This window comes from Hydra vulgaris, chromosome 03 (assembly GCF_038396675.1).
Source record: "Hydra vulgaris chromosome 03, alternate assembly HydraT2T_AEP".
Classification (NCBI taxonomy): Eukaryota; Metazoa; Cnidaria; class Hydrozoa; order Anthoathecata; family Hydridae; genus Hydra; species Hydra vulgaris.
In genome coordinates, this window is record NC_088922.1 from 19,670,001 (window position 1) to 19,692,351 (window position 22,351).

Below are 22,351 nucleotides of genomic sequence, written 5' to 3' on the forward strand. Positions count from 1 at the left end.
CAATATGTGATGTTGGGTTTTTTTCTGATGAAACAACTTCTGTAAACTCATCAAGCAAGACTGGCACAATTTTCTCAATAAACTCATACTGATCTGTTGACGGAATTAAAGCTCTCAAAAAATCATCAGTTTTGAGATTACTACATGCAATTATTTCCAGAGCTGACCGCGGGGGGAGGGGGCACAATTGTAAATTTAAAAAAAAAGTCTTTATTATATCTAGAATTTTCTTAAAATAAAAAAGATACTTTAAAAATTAGTGGGGGAAAGGTGGTAGCCCTTGTCCCTCCCCCTCCTTGCCCCCCGGTGTCATCGGCGCTGATTAATTAGGTTAGTATAAAGTCGAAAAAATAGACATTTTGGAAATTGAGAGGAAGAAAAAGACTTTTATTAATGACAAAACTTATAAAAATATTTAAAAATTAAAAAACTATTCAAATATTATTGTTCATAACTTGAAACTAATAAATTCATTTTCATGTAGTTTTTGAAAAATGCATGAATTTAATCTTTAAGATCATTTATGTGGCATAGTGAATCAAACTATTCACTTTTACCCCAATTCACTGTGTCCCACCATAACTAATTAAATTTAAGTTTGATTTCTTGGGACAATAAGTGTTGTTGAAATAAATGCTGAACTACTAAAAGAAAGCATAAATATCAATAATCCGAATAAAAAACTTCAATTTTTGAAATTTTTTCAACCATGATCTCCATAATAAACATAAGAACGGCAAGAAAATTTACTTTAGTTAGCTAAAAACAAAAATTACCTACCAAAAACCGGTAGTCAAAAACTATGTGATAACAACTATAAATAAAGATGGCTGATATATGAGCACATAAAATGATTACATTATTAAGATGAACAAAGTTCTAATCTTTGAGAAAATGTCTCTTGATTTCTGTGCCCCTCCATCCACTGTGCCCCAACTTCCCCTAAGTATGGAGGAAGTAAGCGTTAACTTATGCTGTTTATACAAGAATGTCTCCTCCACGCTTACATGTTTTTTGTGCTAATGAAACTAAATTAAAACCCGGCAATTTGAAATCTACATACAAATTTACGTCATCTAAACTGCACCAAATCTTTGTTAAGAAAATTAAAATTTGAAAAAAGTTAAGCAAAAAAAGATAACAAGTTTCTTCAATAAAGTATAGAGTTTTTTTGTTTTTACGAATATCAATGTGAATCAGATTATTTTAATTTTGCTCAAGAAACCTTTTAATTTCACGGGCATAACAGTAGTTGCATTTACTTTTCAAGGTTCCAACCCCATTTAAGTAATTTAAATCAAGATTCATCATTAACTAAAATTGTAAGAGTAAAAAGTCGAAAATTTAGCAAACTAAAAAGTTAGTCGACTAATTTTAGCAACACTTTTTTAGTTACATAAATTACAGTGTTTAGTTTTGGTTAAAAGATTGAATCCGTGCACATGAATCCACTGTTCCAACGTGTCTTACAAGGAGAAATATTTTTGTGAAATTTTATTTTATTTGGAAGGACATCTTTGCAGGCCTCTGTTGACTAATTTTAGATTTATGAGTTTGAGCTGATAAGAGTGAAAAGTTCATTTGAAATTATTCTTTTTTTGATTTTTTAAAGCATTTTACTATGTAATGTGTACATTTTTTACATTGGCAAAAAAAAAAGATGAAATTAGTCACATAATCGACAATCTCATACAGTAAAAATATTATTTTTTATTGGAAGTTTTGACCCATTGTTCTCATATGAACTTTTTTGAAGAGTGTAGTCTTGCCAAAAGTGGGATTCGAACCCAGGAACCACTAATAATGGTCCACTTTATAAGCCAAATATCAGCACCTTAGACCACTCGACCACTGCGACAAGACAATTTTATATTTCGAAATCTAGGACAAATAAAATTAGACTTTTTTACATCTAAGTATGGCTTGTCTACAAACAGTGATTTTTGTTGACAAGTTTTGTTTTAGTAAACAGAAATTTATTTTGCTTAAATCAAAACCTAATTTTTCATCAACAAAAATTCTGTCTGTAGTCAAGCTTTAAACACAACTTGATAAACCAATTTAAATTTAAAAGTTTTAAAAATGCATGAAAATGACAAAATGCTCAATTTTGAATAAATTTTTTTACCTTAAAGACTTTCTCAACATCTTTAACTTCTTTGACAGTATCTACAATGACAAGGTGAAGTAAATGAGCAATACATGAGAATCTTTCATCAATTTTTCATTCCAGAAAGCATATTTGCTCCACTATCAGTGACTGAAGTCATTTCACATCCAGTATTAAAAGGAAGGGCAGAAATTAATGCATCTGTTTTGTTTGCAATATTGTCTATGGTGTGTCAGTCAGAAAAAGCAATACATCCAAGCAAAAATGTTTTCAACTCAAAAGCCTTTGAAATATAATGAAGAGTCAAAGCTGCAAAAGATTCATTATTTTTGCTTGACCAAAGATCAAATGTAAAACCAACTACTTCAAAATCTTTTAAGTCGCTTCGAAGAACACTTTGAACAGCCTCAATAATATTTGAATAAAGAGTTGGAAGTTTGTTTCTTGAATATGTTGATGGTGCTTTTACAATAATTTCTGGACAAAGTGCTAATAACAAGTCTTTAAATGCAGGGGTTGAAACATGCTGGAAAGCTAGATTTCCTGCATACAGGTATTTTACAATATTCAAGTCTGCAATCAATTGGCGTTTGTCATTTGATCCATATTTTGTGACAACCTTGTAGTATGATGAAATATCCATCCTTACTTTTTTTGCAGTTGAAGATTCTAAAACCGGTTCTTGGGCATCTTGCTCAGTTATTGTTTCTGGTGGACGTTTTAGATTTTTTTTCATGATGTCATGGAAACTTGTATTATGACAACCGCGAATGTGAACTTTCAAACCAGTTGTACTACCCTGTTTTGTGCTGATTTGTGTTGGGCACAATTTACATTGTGCAAAGTCTTTTTTAGCGTGTCTCTCAAAAATAACTCCCAAAAGGGAGTTATCTCTGGCATTTTTAGTAAAAATTATCAGAATTAGTGTCACTTTTCACGAACAATTGTTAACTGATATAAAAATTATTTCTAATAATAAACATAACTTTTAAAATTATTTCAAAGTTTGTTTTACATAACCTAACAAAAATTAACAAACAAATAATTTAACTCTTTCCCTACCAGCTGTTTTAACAAAAATCTTGTCGCTGCGACCGCACACTTTGTTGAATAAAATTTGGAATTTAATTAGTTGTCAATGTTATCATTGATAATTAATTAAAATTCGAACAACATTTTTAAAGCTTAACAAACTATCAACAGAAAGCTAAACAAATAAACTTTCCAATTAAATGAGTTTTTAACATGCATCATCGCACAATAAGAAATGCAATGTGCTTAAAACCATTGCCTTATAAATAGTAACACAAACATTATGTCCCAAAAAAAACTAATTCAATGTATAAAAATAATGTTTTTCTTCAAATGACTTTTGTAATTACTTAGCTAAATACTTATACACTTCTAGAAGTTAAATTTTACAGTGTTAATGCTGCTTTATTTTGTAACAAAATAAACTTTTGTAACTAAAGTTTTTTTTTTTATCAAGGATTACTCAAGATTTTTCAACTTTGTCAAGTGATAACTTTTTATAATTACACAATATGGCTCTTGTTTGTTCTTGGTTATGCAGAGAACTAATTAAACCTTTAGAACAAACACATGTTTCTAGAATGAAAATTTATATACAAACAAGATAAATTGTAAACCATATTCAAAAGCTGCTTTTGGCGGCTTGAGGTCAAAACTTAGAAAAATCAAAAGCCACTGTCAGCGGCTTGCGGTAGTAAAAGGGTTAATCATTCACACTGAATTTTTTAATAAAAAAAATAAAGACAGAAAAATCTCTTCTAATCAAATTTAATGCCCATATTTATTTTTAAACAATGTATTTTTAATAAAAGTTTCGATATTCTGGTCAGGAAATCGAGTACCCTTTGATATTTGTGTAGAAAAATATTGTATAATTTCGAAACTTCGATATTTAAAAAAATTTGAATATCGAACATTTGATATATTATAGAATTTCAAAATGTCGGTATTATACCATGTTTCGATATTACAGTATTGATATTGCAATACCTTACTGTTTACTAATGAAAAAAACTCAAATAAAATTAACAATTTATTTTTATTTTGTTTTTATTTTATGTATTTAATGATTGATTTTGTCGCTTGATTAACACTTTTAGCTTGAAGCAAAAATCATAATAACATTTAATTCTGTTAAAAAATATATGATTTAATTTAAAACTAATTTGATAAAAGTTTATAATTTTATTATGATAAAAGAAAATGTATAATTTAATTTTTATTTTAAAAATATAAATTAATTTTGATTTAAAAAAATATATTCAAGTTTATTAAAATTAAAGTTAATGCTTGGGTTAAAATTAACTGTCAAATTTATCAAAAAATATTACTAGATATTATTTGATATTGAAATTTTATTTAAATATTATTCAATATTGAAATATTATTTTCAAACTCAAAATTTTAAATAAACGACTGCATCAAAAATTTGCACATAACCTAAGTTAAACTTTTTTTTTATAACGCATGTTAAATCACAGCGATTATTTTTTAATAAACGATATATACAGCAATATAATTTTAATAAATGATGTTTGGAAAAAAACTTTGCTTTCATAACAAAATCGTTAATAAAATAATAAACTTTTAATAAATAAATTAATGTAATTTTTTTATTTGTTACTCTCTAATTTTTTTTAAATAAAAAATCATTTATAGTTGCAAAGCCACAATTAGAAATTTGTGAAATAATTATTTAAAAAGTCCAAAATTTCACATATTTTAATACATTTATGCAATTGTTGAGAAAAGAAAGAAATTTGTTAGTATCAACACTTTAACAAAAAAAAAAATAAAGAGAATTTTATGACATCAAATTCAAATGAGGCTATTGCGTTAAGCATTTTTTATTAAAAACAAGCCCTGTATATATATGTATATGTATATATAGTATATTATTTATTTTTGTTAATTTGTTTGCAAAAAAACTTTTTTTACTGTTTTTTTTTTTTACAATTTAAGGCAATGCTTTCAGTGATTCCCAAAAAAAGCCTTTGGAGGTACAATATACATATGACAGAAAAGCTAGGCAAAATATGAAAATCTTTTGATTGAATCTAAGTTTTTATATCAATGTTACATATTGAGATGTATTGTAACATAAGGAAATCCTATGGTTATAAAGCTAATGTCTGTTATTTTTACATAGCAAGACATAACATTTTAATGTATAGGAACAAATGGTATTTTTAAAAATTATCAAATTAAGCAAGTTTTATTTAAAATTCATATGTATATATATATATATATATATATATATATATATATATATATATATATATATATATATATATATATATATATATATAAATATATATATATATATATATATATATATATATATATATATATATATATATATCAGTCTTCTCCTTTTGAAATTTAATGCCAGCACATGAAAAAGTGCTGGTCGGATGGTCATTTTTAGGATGGATTTAGATGGATGATTTAGATTTAAATTCTAAGCAAAATAATTCATACCTATATATTTTCACAATTATCACGTTGTGTTATAATGATTTTTCATTGAAGTATTTAATAAACAAAAAGAATTTGTTGCAATTTTAAAAAAACTTGTATTTTTTGTATTTTTCCTTGAAATTAGGGTCGGTATTCAGCAATGCCAACCTAACTGCCAACCTTAAAGTGTTTGAGGTTGGCAAAAAGTTTTTTGCCGACCTTGTTTCTATGTTTTATAGTAAGACCTTTGTACCAAATAATTTTTGCCAAACTGATGTCGACCTCAAACATTGAGGTCTACAAATTATTGCTGACCTCATTTTTTCTAATTCTGAGGGTTGTGTGTGTGCATATATATATATTTATATATATATATATATATATATATATATATATATATATATATATATATATATATATATATATACATATATATATATATATACATACATATACATACATGAACATTGTCTTACAATATGACAATGTAAGTACAAAATGGAATTAAAGAAAAAAAGCAATAAAAGTTATCAAGTAATAAAAATACCAAAGTAATAAAGGCAATTTAAATGTTGTATTTTTTTGAAAAAGTGTGTTTATCTACTTTAGATCCTAGTTCTAATCTTCTTGTACATATTAATTAAAAATAATTGTCAAAATACAACATTTTATAAAATTTCGTACAAAATTTATCAATGCTGATCAAGAAAAACTTTTAATTAAAAAAAACTGGTGATGACCAATCATAACAGATAATAATATTAAACTATGATATTCATGTAACCTAAATAACATATTTATTATTATTGCTAATTACTATTATGTTGCATTAAGAATCTAAAAAAATAAGTATAACTATTTCTTTTTCAATAATAAGTTTTTCAGAAATTTGTATTATATTAATTTATTTTATTCTCTTTTAACCAGAGAATGGTTGACAGAAAACTTAAAAAACTGTAAAACTTCTGAGTCAGGAAAACACCAGGATAGGAAAGAGTTTTAAAGCATTGATGTGCAAGGTTATAACCAGATAAGTGAAAGTTTTTAGAGCATGAAAGGACAGGTAGAGTAAAAGGATGTGACTCTGCTGAATGACCAATCAAGAGAGAATGAGTTTCAAATGATGGAACTAATTATAGATTACTTGCAGCCTTATTGATCTTTTTGCCAGTTATTGTGACTATTACACTGCATACTGTTTTTACCATGTTTTAGCTATTGTGAGCGTTGCAACATTTGTGTAGTCATTAATTTTTCAACTCTAAAATATCAATAAAAGATTAAGTTTCACTTAATATTGCTGTTTACATGGGATCGTATTTTTTTATATATTTACTTTTCTTCTTTTGGGAACATTATTTATAAAAAAATTATGTTAAAAAGAAAAAAATAATATTTGAAATTTGTCTAATTTAAGACAGTTTTTAAGAAAATCTCAAAAGTTGAGTATCTCTCTCAAACGAAATTAAAAGATTTTTTTATTTTGTCCTTTATAAATACCTCCAAAAAGTTTTCTTAGGAATCACTAACACCAACCTGAAAATTTACATGCTGTCTTTAATTGAAATAAGGTGTTTAATCAACATTTGTTTCCGTTTAGTGGGTTGATTGGTAAATCCTGGGCCGCAGTAAGTTTTTTTTATTTATTTTAAAGTTTAACATCAAGTTTAAATTTATTATTCATTATGTACATATATATATATATATATATATATATATATATATATATATATATATATATATATATATATATATATATATATATATATATATATATATATATATATATATATATATTTAACTCCTAACTGGTTGTCAAAAAATTTTGTTGAAAAAGTAAAAATTAAAATGCAAGACCAGAATTTTTTATTTTGTTACTTAATAGACTGCCTGCCTCAACCAAACCCTCAATCGATGTAGCAGCACTCCTTTCGCGAGTCAGGCTTTTTCTCAGGCGATGTAGCAGCACTTTGTTGCAAGTCAGACTATAAGATAGTCGATGTAGCAACACTCCGTGCATGATTTACAGTAAAAAAAATAAAAATAAAAACATTTTATTAAAAAAAATTAAAATGAAAACATTGTTTACGTTATTAAAAACATTCAGAATGTTTTTTAAAACATTCAGAATGTTTTTTAAAACAATCAGAATGTTTTTTAAAACATTCAGAATGTTTTTTAAAACATTCAGAATGTTTTTTAAAACATTCAGAATGTTTTTTAAAACATTCAGAATGTTTTTTAAAACATTCTGGTCAATTAAATTTGTGTTTTAGCGGTTTTAAAAAAAAACGATAAATTTGTAATTAGGTTAATTGTTTTTACTTTCTGACAACATGCAAATGTTGGACTAAAGTCAAAAGTAGTTAAAAGTGACGTATTTGTTGGCATAAGAATCATTTTTTTCCTTCCGTACACCCAAATGAAACTATCTCTCTCTCTCTCTCTCTCTCTCTCTCTCTCTCTCTCTCTCTATATATATATATATATATATATATATATATATATATATAAATATATATATATATATATATATATATATATATATATATATATATATACATATATATATGTATATAAATATATATATATATATATAAATATATATATATATATATATATACATATATATATGTATATAAATATATATATATAATATATTATTATATATATAATGTTTATATATATATAAATATTATATATATATATAATATTTATATTTATGAAATTTTACGGTGTAAATTGTTTATTGAATAAATGCAATACAAATTATCAGTAATTGTTAATTCAATAAAATAATAGTTATAGCACCAAATTATTGAAAAAAATACACTTTAAATGACTCAAATGTTATATTTCAATACTTGTTTAGATGTCTCTTAATATCAAGCACTATTAGTGTTCTTGGCATACTATGCTATAATGTTTTACAAAATTCTGGTGTAATTTCATTAGTTTATACTTCTTTTAGAACTTTTTAGAGATGTTCTTTAGAATTAGGCAGATATGCTGCAACCTTATGCTTCATAATATTCCAGCCATTCTCATTAACATTAAGATTGGATGAGCTTGAGGGCCAGTTAGATTATTGACAATATTATTATCAGCGAACCACTTATTAACTATTTTAGCTGTGTGACAAGGTGCTGAATCATGATGAAATATACTGGTTTTGGTAATTTCCATATGCAGTTTCACTTTATCTTTCAACACACACAGATAATTTTGTTCATTGACTTTTTTTACCTTTTTTAAAGATGTGCAAGCTTCAACAATCAGGTATCCCCATACCTGACTGTTTTTATGATATAAATTCAGACACTCTTTCACAGGTCTTCTAACATAATTATAGCATGTGCCTTGAATTTGTTGAAACATACTTTTGTCTGTAAACATTACTCGTTCCTACTATTCCGGTGCTTTTAACCTTTTACAAAATTTAATCTTAGCTTGAAATGGTGCTGGAGTTAACAAAGGTTTTTTAGTTGGTCTTCATGCAACTAAATCAAAAAGTTGTAACACGACCTTCTAATTGTTCTCAAACTAATAGTAATACCTCTAAAACTCAAGCTAATAGTAATACCCCTATTTCATAACAAGTTGTGATAATCTTGCAAATGTTGTGTAAGGTCTTGTTAAGAAGTGTTATGCGGCTTGCATTTTATGTATAAAATGGTGATTTGTATACCCATTTAACAATTCTAGGTAAAGTAAAAACTTTTATTTTGGAATATTTAAATTATCTTTAAATGTCTTTTATCTGACCTTTATTGAGAAAAAGTAGGTCATAAAAAAAAGCATCATACTGCAACTGTGAATTATTTTGTTAAAGAAACTGATTATTATACATATTTTATTTTAATTAAAAGACTTAAAATTAAAAATGGTTTTAAAAAATTAAAAGTTTAAATTTTTAAAGGAATGTAAAATAGTAAAATGTAGAATGTAAAGTTTCAAAAGAATATAAAATAGTTTTGTAATACTTATTAAAGATTTTTTTTATTATTATCTATTAAATATTTCATTTCATAAAACAATAAGTATCTCCATCATAGAGTGTGTGAAAGCAAATAAAAAACTTTTTTTCTTTTAAAAAGGGAGAAGTGTTTTCGTTTAAGAAATTTTTTTTCACTGATTGGTTTAAGTTTCTTTGTTTCTTATTAGTTCAATATCGTGTAAAGTTCTTTCAACATATTTAAAAATTATGTTTACAAATATCTTACTGGAAACTGATAAAATCTATCTATAAATTGTACGGAAAGAAAAAAAAAATAAATTGTGATAAGAAATAAAAGATTATTTTAAGTATAAAATTATTTTATGAATTAAATTAAAGGAAATATAATCTTTTTCAAATAATGAATTTAGATTTTATTAGTAATTTTCATTATAATTGTTTAAATGATTTTTAATGCAGTTAAAACTAAATTTAATAACAATGCAGTACTTTAAAATGCGCTAATGAGGCAATTTAACTTTTAATGATGTAAATATCAAATCTGAGTTTAAAAATTCTTAAAAATTTTCACAAAGTGATTTTTAATTTTCATTTGTTGGCCACTCCGGTTCTTAAACACTGCTAGACCATCATCTCTATACAATCCGAATTCATCTTTATTGTAAGATTGTGATAATTGAAACAAGATAAATATTCCAACTAACTCACAAACTTCTGCGCCATCAAAGGCTCCCATGGTGAAATCAAATAAACCTCCACTTTTTTTAATCCAGGCTTCACCATTGTTAAGTAGTAATGATTTCTGGGTGTAATATATTAACTTTTGGGTTTCGGGTTTCAAGTTCGGGATACCTGACTACCAGCCAGCCTCAGGGTTATAACCATAAAACTGAGTTTTAGAGCTGTACCCTCATTAGGAGATAATAGAATGAGTTGCCAAGTCATAAAAACAGAGACACAAGCAAACCCCATGCATAGAGTCAAGAAGATCCAAATTCAGCATCCTAAACTAGAAAAAATGTATTAAAAATACATCTGCGCCAGCCTAATAGATGAAGAAGGAGTGTGAGGCTAGTCAACAGATAGAATCTGTTTACCCCTTAAGTCTTTGCCTAGGAGGCCTTCTATAAAACAGTAGACGGATGCATTTAAAATTTGCCTAAGATGAGTATTTTTATTGAGACACTATCTCTAGCTTTACTCAACCAAGAGCCCCAAGGCAGGGGGTGTTATAAGTTGGAGTTGGCTTCTCCTAGCCTTTGCCTAAAAAAGCGTATCCTACAAGGCAGCAGGACATGAAGCAGATTGTACTGGGTTACATGTTACCAGTAGCAGGATAATCTGACCTGACAAAAACTTAACCTCTTGTTTAGTTTCAATACTTTTTCTTTTTAACTTTTTTGGGTGAAATTTTAATGAAAATTTATAACTTTCTTTTAAATTTCACAAAGTCACATTGGTGTGGTGATAAAATCTCTTAACTAACGAAGTCCATAAATAAAGTTTTCAAATAACTAACCAATTTTTGTTTTAATTTGCTTAATAAAAGATATGAAATAATATCAAAGTGCTGGCATTCAAAGAAATTTTATTTTCCTTTTATCAACACTGAGGACTAAAAACTTTGACATCTTTTTGTTTTTGTTTTGTTTATAACGTCAGAATTTATTCCTCTGTTAATTTAAATTTTTTAAACAGTTTTTATGTTATGAAATATATACAATGGCTGATGATTGTCAACAGACATAAAACTCAAAATTCCACAAAAAGTTGTTTTTATTCACTTTATATAAATAACTAAAAACTATTTCTTTCAATGTAAACTTGAGTTTATTGGCCATTAGGTTTTTGTTATCCTGCTTTTTAAATATTTAAGATAAGTATAGTAAACAACCGGGGTTTGGCCACTTTTGCTTTAGGCTGTCGATGTATATATGTGTGTGTGTGTGTGTGTGTGTGTGTGTGTGTGTGTGTGTGTGTGTGTGTGTGTGTGTGTGCATATATATATATATATACGCGCGTGTGTATATATATATATGTGTGTGTGTGTATATATATATATATATATAGATATATATATATATATATATATATATATATATATATATATATATATATATATATATATATATATATATATATATATAGATATAGATATAGATATATATATATATATATATATATATATATATATATATATATATATATATATATATATATATATATATATATATATAGATACATACAATATTGGCCATTAATAACAATTCATCGCTTTATTTTTGTATGAATTTAAGTTTGAAATTAAATATTTTAAAATTTATTTTAAAATATTTATTTTCAAGAACAAGAGGTTAATTTCTAAACAAGAGGTTAAGTTTTTGTCAGGTCAGATTATCCTGCTACTGGTAACATGTAACCCAGTACAATCTGCTTCATATATACATTGACAGAGATTTTTTCTTCAATTATTTTTTATTGAAATGAATCAAATTATCACAATATAAATTTATTATAAAATAATAATAAAAAAAATTAAAAACTAAAATATTGAAAGTGTTCATGTGTATCAAAAAAAAAAAGCGTCCAAAATAAACAAACCTTAACAACAAAATTAACAAGCCATAATAAATTTTTTTTTTTACAAAACACAAAAAAATAAAAAATAACAAGATTAATATTTTGTTGACAATTCTTTATGTTTTAAGCATTCATTAATATGTTTCGGCATAGAATTCACTAAATTCTGAGTAATATATCTTGGAATATTACTCAGTTATTTTGTTACTAATTCTTTCAGCTGGTTTTTTACTTCAGTTTTACCAAGATTGTGGTCTAACCAAGACCATTAATTTTTTGTGCAGTTGAGATCTTGAATATTGGCAGGCCAAGACATGATTTTAATGCTATTTTATTTAAACATTTGCTTGCAAATCCTAGCATTATCTTGAAGGAAGATTATTCCTATGTCTTTTTGGAAAATGTCAATAGAAAGCATTAAATGATTATCCAATATATCATAATATTTTTGAGAATCAAGGCTTCCATCAAATAGTTTAAAGTAACTGGAACCAGATGCCTATACTGTCATTACCTTATTTTGTTCTATACATAGAACAATCTAAGTTCATTTTTTTATGTGGCGTTCTTCTCAGCATTTTTCGGTTTTTTCCTGAATCAACCTCAACGCTCATTTCATGGCTGAAAAAAACATTATACCACATGCTCTTAGAACCAATTTTATGAGCTAAACACCAGTTTTTTCTTCCTTTCTGATGTTTTTTCGATAGACAGTTTTTTGCAAGCAGCTTGCCACATGTAATTGTGTTTTTGTAGTACTTTTCTAAATGTTTGAGCACTGGGAACAACACCAGAAGCTTCTTGCTATTTTTGATTGAAATCAGTAGATGATGACTTTCTATTTTTTTTCACTATGCGAATAAGTGAATGTTCTTTCATTTGAAATGCTGGGTCTTCCAGGGCGCAAAAGATTTTCAATTATATTGTGTTTGTGATATTAGTTGACTATTCTGCTAACAGTTGCATGTGTTGTGTTGAGATGTTTTGTCCATTCATTGCTATGATTTTACATTTTGTCATACTATGAATAGTTTTTCCAGTCGTTTTGGTTGTTTTATTGCTGAAATGTTGTAGTTAATTCAATACTAATTTTTATATTTCTTTTTTTCAAAAATTTTTCAAATACTCATAACAACTTCTCAAGTAATTATTAATAATTATTATACAAATAAGTTCAAATTTTTACTCAAAGACAAATTTTAAAGGAAGTTTGAAATAATAGAGTGGATTGTTAATTTTGGCTATTACAATTATTTTAGATTATGAGATGTGCGTCAAAAAAAAACAAGATCATTTGTGCATCCATATATATTTTTATGAATATCTATATTTATTTAAAAGAAAATATAATGATCATCAATTAATACTTTTTATATTTGAAAAGAGTCAAACAATCATTGACTTATTATCTTTAAAAGTCGAATGATATCAAAAAAAAATGATGATGGATTGTTATTAATGGCCAATAATATATATATATATATATATATATATATATATATATATATATATATATATATATACATGTGTGTATATATATATATATATACATGTGTGTGTGTATATATATATATATATATATATATATATATATATATATATATATATATATATATATATAAAATTAATTAGTAAAAAAAACACTTATCTAACTTTTATCTTCGACTTGAAGTTTCACCTTGCTGGATCATCAGGAAGAGTCACATATATATATACACATCAGGATCATCAGGAAGAGGAGGAACTCTTCCTGATGATCCAGCAATGGTGAAACTTCAAGTCGAAGATAAAAGTTAGATAAGTGTTTTTTACTAATTAATTATTGCTCTGTTCTTTAAGAACATTGAGCACTCTATTTGTAAAATACACTAACATAATTTACATATATATATATATATATATATATATATATATATATATATATATATATATATATATATATATATATATATATATATATATATATATATATATATATATATATATATATATATACATATATACAGTTACTGTATAAATATCTAAATATCTAAATATATATATGTATATATATGTGTATATATATGTGTGTATAATACACACATATATATATACACATTTATATACATATATATATTTAAATATTTACCTAATGCCAAGAAGGCCACTACAGTTGAGGAGGCTACTTTTTATGGTTACAACCCTCTCTCAACTCTATAACTCTGAAACATAAGCCTCAACGAACAAGGCCACTGCGTGGAGAAACAAGTTGAGTGCAGTACTACTAGGGACATGGTGGAGATTGAACTCAGAACTTCTCGATTGTGAGGCGAGCACTCTACCACTAGATCACTAGTGCATAGTATACAGGGTGCGGAAAAAGTTCCCGTACAAAAGTATAATTTAAACAAATTATCTGTATGGTGTTTTCTTTCAATAATGTGTTTTTAGTATTCTTTTGTATTTCTTCGTATTCTTTTAGTATTTTTTAGTATTATTTTGTTTTAAATTAAAGTGTAATTTTTTTCTCGTCTTGTACAGGAACTTTTGCTGTTTTTGCTGTTTATATTTTTGTACGGGAACTTTTTCCGCACCCTGTATATATACATATATATATATATATATATATATATATATATATATATATATATATATATATATATATATATATATATATATATATATATATATATATATATATATATATATATACATATATATATACATATATATATATATATATATATATATATATATATATATATATATATATATATATATATATATATATATATATATATATATATACACACACACATACATAATTTATACTGATTTGAACTTATCTTTGTTAGACAACAAACTAATGTTTATGATTTCAAGAGTTTGTTCTTCTTTAGATAAAGTAACATTTATTATATGTATATATACAGCAATTGTGTCATTGTCAAAAGACAATAGCTATTTGATGTGCCTTTTTTGATACAAATGGCTGTCTGATGGATAAATTTGTTTTCGAATTCCATTCATCAGAAAGAAACATCTGTTAATATTTTGAGATACCAAGTTCATACTTTGATAAATGCAATTTTTAATAGTGTTTGATGTTCTCATATAGTATTTCAACTTCAGCTTCTTTTTTTTTAAATCACATTTGTTAGCTAACAAGAAAAACCTGAACATATCCACAAATATCAATTGTATTAACAAAATATCCACAATAGTATTAACAAAGGTAAAAATTATATCCGATGGTTTATTATGTTATTATGTATCCGATGGTACATAATAACATAATAACATTCTTGTTATTATGTATTATCTATGTTATTATGTATCATCTTACATTACATTATGTATCATCTTATACAATTATTATGTATCATCTTAAGATTATTATGTATCATCTTACATAGTCCTTTCTCTTTGTCTGCATGCTATTTAAACAACCTATGTAATTTGTGAAAAGAAACCTTGGACCCTTTTCTAAACCTTGGACCCTTTTGATGTTGGCATTGGCTAACTCTGCCAGACTCATAGCAGAAAATTTTAGAATATTTGTAGCAGTTGTTTTTATTACAATCAACACTTATTCATCTGTTTTCACTGCTGTTACCATTACTCATTACTTCATAGTAAGATATACTGTTTTCTTTCAGTTTTTTTTGTTCATCAAAATACTTTTACTCGAGTATTTCACCATAACAGCACATTCAGAATTAAAGTAGCTTACAAATCAACTTTAAAAGTTCTTTTTCAAAGTGTGCCAACTAAACTCTTTTCCTATTGTAACTAAAAAATGTGAATTTCTTTAATGACTGATTTGACTGATTAATTGCATATTAGTTTTAATGCTGGTTTGAGTTTCTATGACTGTTAATCTTGTCCCAGTATTATTAGTTTTATTTGCATTTCTTTTTTTCCCAAAGTAGATTATAACAAACTATATTAGATATGTAAATGATTTCCCCCTATAATCTTACCCCTAAAGTGGCTCTATTTGCTAGATGAGACCACCATATATTTTGTTCAAAAAAGTTATGAAAAAACAGTCAATCTTGAGTGCAATCTCTCTTCTAAGGCAGCATGATGCTCCCATTTTCTTACTCCTCATTCCATTCTATAGCTCTATAAATCTCTTATTTGTCCTTGTATGGAATACTGTTATCATATTTGGGCTGGTCCTTCTAATTATACTCATTCTCTTTTAGACATAATCCAAAAACGCATTGTAGTGGGACCTGCTCTAGCTTCCAAGCTTGTGCTTCTGTCCCATTTGTCATATGGTTGCATCTTTTTCTATTATCTACAACTACTATCATTGTCACTGCTCAAGCAATTTACATCTTTTACACATCTCTTCAATTCAAAAAACTCAATTTGTTTCAAAACAAAACTCTTGCTCTACCTAAACTCAATCTCACATGACTCATCATTTAGCAAAGTCGAATTGTTTTACCAAAGCTGTTCCACCATGTTCAAAAAACTTTTATAAACCAAGTTTTGTATCTCGAGCAAAACACTTAAGAAGTTCAATCTTTATGTTTTCCTCACTCATGCAGTTTACAGTTTCGAAAGTCTTATCTCAATCGTTTTCTTGTTATTTGCCTTTCTACTTTGCTTTCTGTTAACTTCTAATTTACATAATATTGATTGCAGCCATTTTTAAAGTAAATTTGCTATTAAAAATACATATTAAATTGTGCAATTTTGACTCAAAAATAAAAGGTATACCTATGTTATAAATAAAGAGAGTTTGGTTTGTTTAGTATGTAGCTATTTTCATAAAGCAGGATTATATTAAAAAAAACAACAACAATCAGTTAGAAAATTTGTAAATCAATAAAAAAAAGGCTGATACTGATAACGATATTGATTGTGCAAAAAATGGCTGATTAAGTCGATGCTGATTAATCGTTACATCATTTATATATATTTACTATATCGTATATAGATAACAATTTGTTATTAGTTTTTTCTACCTTAGCATACAACGTTTTCAGAAAAAAAAGAGGATAATGTAAGAAAATATTGCTGTCCATGGCAATGAGGGAGCAATCTTTTCTTTCAATGAGGGAGCAAACCCTTAGTCAATGTAACGACACTCCTTTGCGGCAGCAGGCTATAAGATAGTTGATGTATGTACTGAAACCCCTGGCTGCAGGCTATTTCAGTGTGACATCAGAGATGTTATCTTCACATGCATTCATGGTTATATATATATTTTATATATTTATATACATATATTTTATATATTTATATACATATATTTTATATATTTATATACATATATTTTATATATTTATATACATATATTTTATATACTATATATACTATATATATATACATATATATATATATATATATATATATATATATATATATATATATATATATATATATATATATAAAATATATATATATATATATATATATATATATATATATATATATACACATACATACACACAATCATAATAATTATAAATATAATTGTATAGTATATGTATTTATAATATAATAAATTATATAAAGTTATTATTAAAAAATAAAATTTTATTATTGTAGATGTTTTGCAAAGCAGGATATTCTGTTTGTATGTATGATAACAACTTAGATCAACTGGTGTCAGCTGTAGAGGGAGTAAAGTTGTTGCTAAAAGAATTTCAAGAAAAAGGTTTAGTTAATGAAAAGTTTACTACAGTTGAAGATGCAATGAGTTTGCTCTCAACAAGTACCACTCTTCAGCAAGCTGTGAATGAAGCTTTGTTTGTACAGGTGTTTTATATTTATCTTTATTTTTTATATTTTTTATTTAATATCACAAAAAACTTTGTTGTGTAAGAGTATAATGCCTTGAATTCTTTGTGAATACGCTATCAAGTTAGTGTATTCACAACAAAGTGTTTAAAAAGATTTTTATAACTAATTTGTTAAATTAGTAAGAAACTAATCTAAATTTTAACTTCAACTATCAACTTCATTTGTTTAAGATTTCTCAAAGCAAAATATACCATGTCTAGTTATAGGTATAGACTGCATGAACCCAGTATAACTTCAGTATATATATTAACCTTTAGTTAATGTATATACTGAAGCCACCACAGACAGCTGTTTTATGACACAATCAGTATCGTTTTTTCTACAGCTAAATCGAAGTATTTTAGAAATTAACACAGTATATATTATAGTCATCACCTAAGAATTGGTTTGTTCAATATCCATATTTTACTAAAAATGAGCTGTTACAGAATTTCATTTTAAAAGATGCTTTTATAATTTGAAAAATGCTCAAGTATAATTTAAAAATGCTCAAGTATAATTTCTATAAAATAGACAAATAATATTATGAATTGATTAAAAAAAATACAAAAAAGCAAAGAAGGCTGCTAGTAAGACTCTATGCAACATAAGATAATTTTATAATTATAATATCGTTCTTAAAATTTGTGACAGCTTTTCAAAATGTTTAATGAAATAATTTTTATTATTATTTTTTTTATGCTATTTCATTTTGTAAAGTTGTTATAGCAAACAAGATATTTTATGTCATGTTGTGTTGCTTTATTAATTAGCCTATATTTTATTCAATACCCTATAAAATTATTAAAGATTTTGTATTCAGTGCAGTTTTGTTCAATGCCCAAATAAGATATGCAAATATCTTTTTTAGTTAAATTTTTTAGTTAAAATAAGTTTTAGTTAAACCGACTTTAAATATCATTTTATTATTAATTTTCGAGTTTATTTTCATAGCATGCTTTGTTGATAGAATTGTTAAACTTAATTTGTTGTTTAGTTAAACAAGTTATGCAACAAGTTTGGTTATGGTTATGGTTGTTTGTTGTGCATTTTGATTGTTTTCACAGCAAATAATTGAAATGCACAACCAACAAAAAAATAAAAATTAAATTTGAGTTTAATAATATAAGACAATACTGTAGACAATACTGTACCTGCACAAGTACAAATCTATTAATTGATGTATGTACTGAAACCCTCACTTATTCTTTTGATGTCATCATTAGTATTTTATGCAGGTTTAATGTATTACAAATAAGTAAATTTTTGCCATAAATTTAAAGTTTATTTATTTTTCAAAAGTTAACCCCAAAATCCTTTATTATAAAACTATATCAGTATGTTTCTCAAAATTTAAACTCAGTTTAAAAAATGTATAGTTATATTTCTATTTTGACAGGAATCTATTCCTGAAAATCTTGACCTGAAGAAAAACTTGTTTAAAGAACTGGATGACATAGTTTCTGAAAAGACAATTTTGAGTAGTTCTTCCTCTTGTCTTTTTCCATCATTGTTTACAAATGAATTGGTTCATAAAGCACAATGTTTAGTTTCACATCCAGTAATGGTTTTTTTTTTTAAATCTTTCTAAATTAATTTTTATATTACTCAAATAGTTTTTGTCAAATTTTTTTTTTAATATTTTTTATAGTTTTAATGATTATTAACTGCTTTCTTGTTTATTCCAGAACTTTTTTTTTTTTATTTTAAATAAATTTTTATATAACTTAATTTTAGTAACATGTATAATGTATACATGTTACTAAAATTAAGTTGTATATATAAATTTTTTATATTAATACAATAAATATTTATACTGTAGAGTAATGCAAATTATAATTTTTATAATTCAATAATATATAATAATGATATAATAATATTTGATGTAATATATAATTTATTAAAATAGTTTCATCTATTTCTATTTTAACTTTTTTTATTTATAATTTTTTTTAGGTAAATCCACCTTATCTTGTACCATTAGTTGAAGTTATTCCAGCCACATACACCCATCAGGTAATTCTTTTCCAGCCACATACACCCATCAGGTAATTCTTTTCCAGCCACATACATCCATCAGGTAATTCTTTTCCAGCCACATACACCCATCAGGTAATTCTTTTCCAGCCACATACACCCATCAGGTAATTCTTTTCCAGCCACATACACCCATCAGGTAATTCTTTTCCAGCCACATACACCCATCAGGTAATTCTTTTCCAGTCACATACACCCATCAGGTAATTCTTTTAATATACATATTATTCCCTTTACTTTTACCAAAATAGGGTTACAAATAAGTGTTACTCACTAAATGCAGCCTTGATAATAAAACCATTACAGCAATATTTATTCTTATTTTTTTAATTTTAATTAATTTATTCTATTATTTTTTAGTCTTCTTTTTTTAGCTGTCATTATATGTTTTAATAATATATATATTTTTGATTCTGTAAAACGGGGTGAATAGAAACAATTTTCAACTTTGGTTTGAAATTTTTCATATTTGTAGTTGTTCTAGATAAACAAATTTTGGCCCAAACACAGGTGTCTGTTAGACCTATTTGTTTATAGTGTTTAAATTTTTAATTTTATTTGATTTTAAAGAAAAAAAATTAAAACACGGTGTTTCTATTTAACCCACAAATGGGGGTGAATAGAAACAGTACTTCAATTACATGTTTCTATTGAAACGAATCGGGAGTGAATGGAAACAGTGGTATTTTTAATTTGTAAATGGATAAATACAAATTTATTTCTCAACATAATGATTTATTTCAGTACATAAACAAAAGAAGTTACATAACTGTAAGTAAACAATTTGAATAGGTAGACAATTACCATATTTAACAAGATTAAATTGTGATTAATAAATTGTGAAATCAGACAGATCATTTTTGAAAAATATCATGCCTTTGAATTGCACACTTGAGCACAATACTGGGGAGGATAGTTTTAGGATGACCTCGTTTCTGGAGACAAGAGATTGTTCTTTACTTATGGTAAACTTGTTTGTTGAACTCTTTTCAAAAATGTTCCAACGAAACCATTGTCTTCAAGGTAAGTAACCTTGCATATATAACATCTAAAAGATACTTTTGTTTTACCGTAAACTTTGACCAACATGTAGTCATCTTTGTTGATGACGAGGTTTTTGCCTGAGGCCCTGTCAGTACTTTCATCAAAATCAGGGAAATCTGAAGAGTCACTATCCTGCACTGAAAAGTCATCTTCATTTTCTGATGATAACTCCTTGCGCTTTTGGTTTTTATTTAGCTGAACTTGTTTGGAGGAACATGGGTTTTGGGGATTTAAGTTCTCATTGTCATTGACAAAGTCCTCAACACCGATACTTTTGCTTGGTTTCACTTTTCTTTGACTTTAGTTCTTTTTTTTCTTATCTTAGGAGTCTGATCTTGTCTCAGACTCTGAAGGAGCTCTTTGAAACTATTGTCAACAGCTTCATTGTTCTTCTGAATGTTTTCGGGATTCTGGTTTTCCTCTTCATCAATAATTTGTGGAAGCAAAGACAGCACTTTGTTCCTGTTTAGAGGTGCTATACCGCACTTAATTGTTAATTGTATCTGGTGTCACACCAGCTCTCAATCATTTAATATTCTCACACATTCTCAGACTAGTTGATCCTTATGACGTTTTAAAAATGATTCAACAAAGTTAAAGCCAGGGAGGTTATCTTAAAACCTCTTAACTTTTTTCCCTGTTCGGTCTAAGAAGTCTTTTATAAGGAGTCATAGAGTTGTAGTGTCAATAGGATAGCTCCATTTGCCACATATCTTTAAACAGTTGTTCTTCTTTGAGAGATAAAGCTGTCTGACCACCATGTTTCTTCATATTGGGACCTCTTTTCAAGTGTCGATATATATATATATATATATATATATATATATATATATATATATATATATATATATATATATATATATATATATATATATATATATATATATATATATATATATATATAAGTGTCGCCTCATAAGCGAGAAGTTTCAAGTTCGATCCCCATCACGTCCCTGGTAGTACCGCTTTCAACTTGTTTCTCCACGCAGCAGCCTTATTTGTTGAAGTTCGTGTTTCAAAGTTATAGATTTGAGAGAGGGTTGTAACTACAAAAAGCAGCCTCCTCGACTGTAGTGGCCCTCTTGGCCTTGGGGAGGTGAATAATTAATATATATATATATATATATAATACTATAAGGCTTAGTCCCTTCTGTATGACAGAAAGTGCCTTTTTTGATGGTTTTTGGATCATGCTTTTTGTAGCCCTCTGTAACCACCGGTTTATTTTGTCTTGGCATTTTACAGGGTCCTGAAACAAAACAGCTGTCAGTTAAGTATCTAACATAAATATATAACACACAACATGTATTTTATATAGTATAAATGTGATTTAGTTTTAATTTTTCTTG

The 22,351-nt window shown here is 26.2% G+C and overlaps 1 protein-coding gene across 1 annotated transcript in view; it reads left to right on the plus strand.

Annotated features, from left to right (window-relative positions):
• LOC100202070 (lambda-crystallin) overlaps positions 1–22,351 on the plus strand; it is a 70,043-nt gene that overhangs the window by 15,954 nt on the left and 31,738 nt on the right. Inside the window, exons 2-5 of the mRNA XM_065792589.1 lie at positions 7,203–7,230; positions 17,688–17,897; positions 19,321–19,482; positions 19,878–19,937. Coding sequence (XP_065648661.1) covers positions 7,203–7,230; positions 17,688–17,897; positions 19,321–19,482; positions 19,878–19,937 — 460 coding nt within the window. The remainder of the gene's footprint in view (positions 1–7,202; positions 7,231–17,687; positions 17,898–19,320; positions 19,483–19,877; positions 19,938–22,351) is intronic.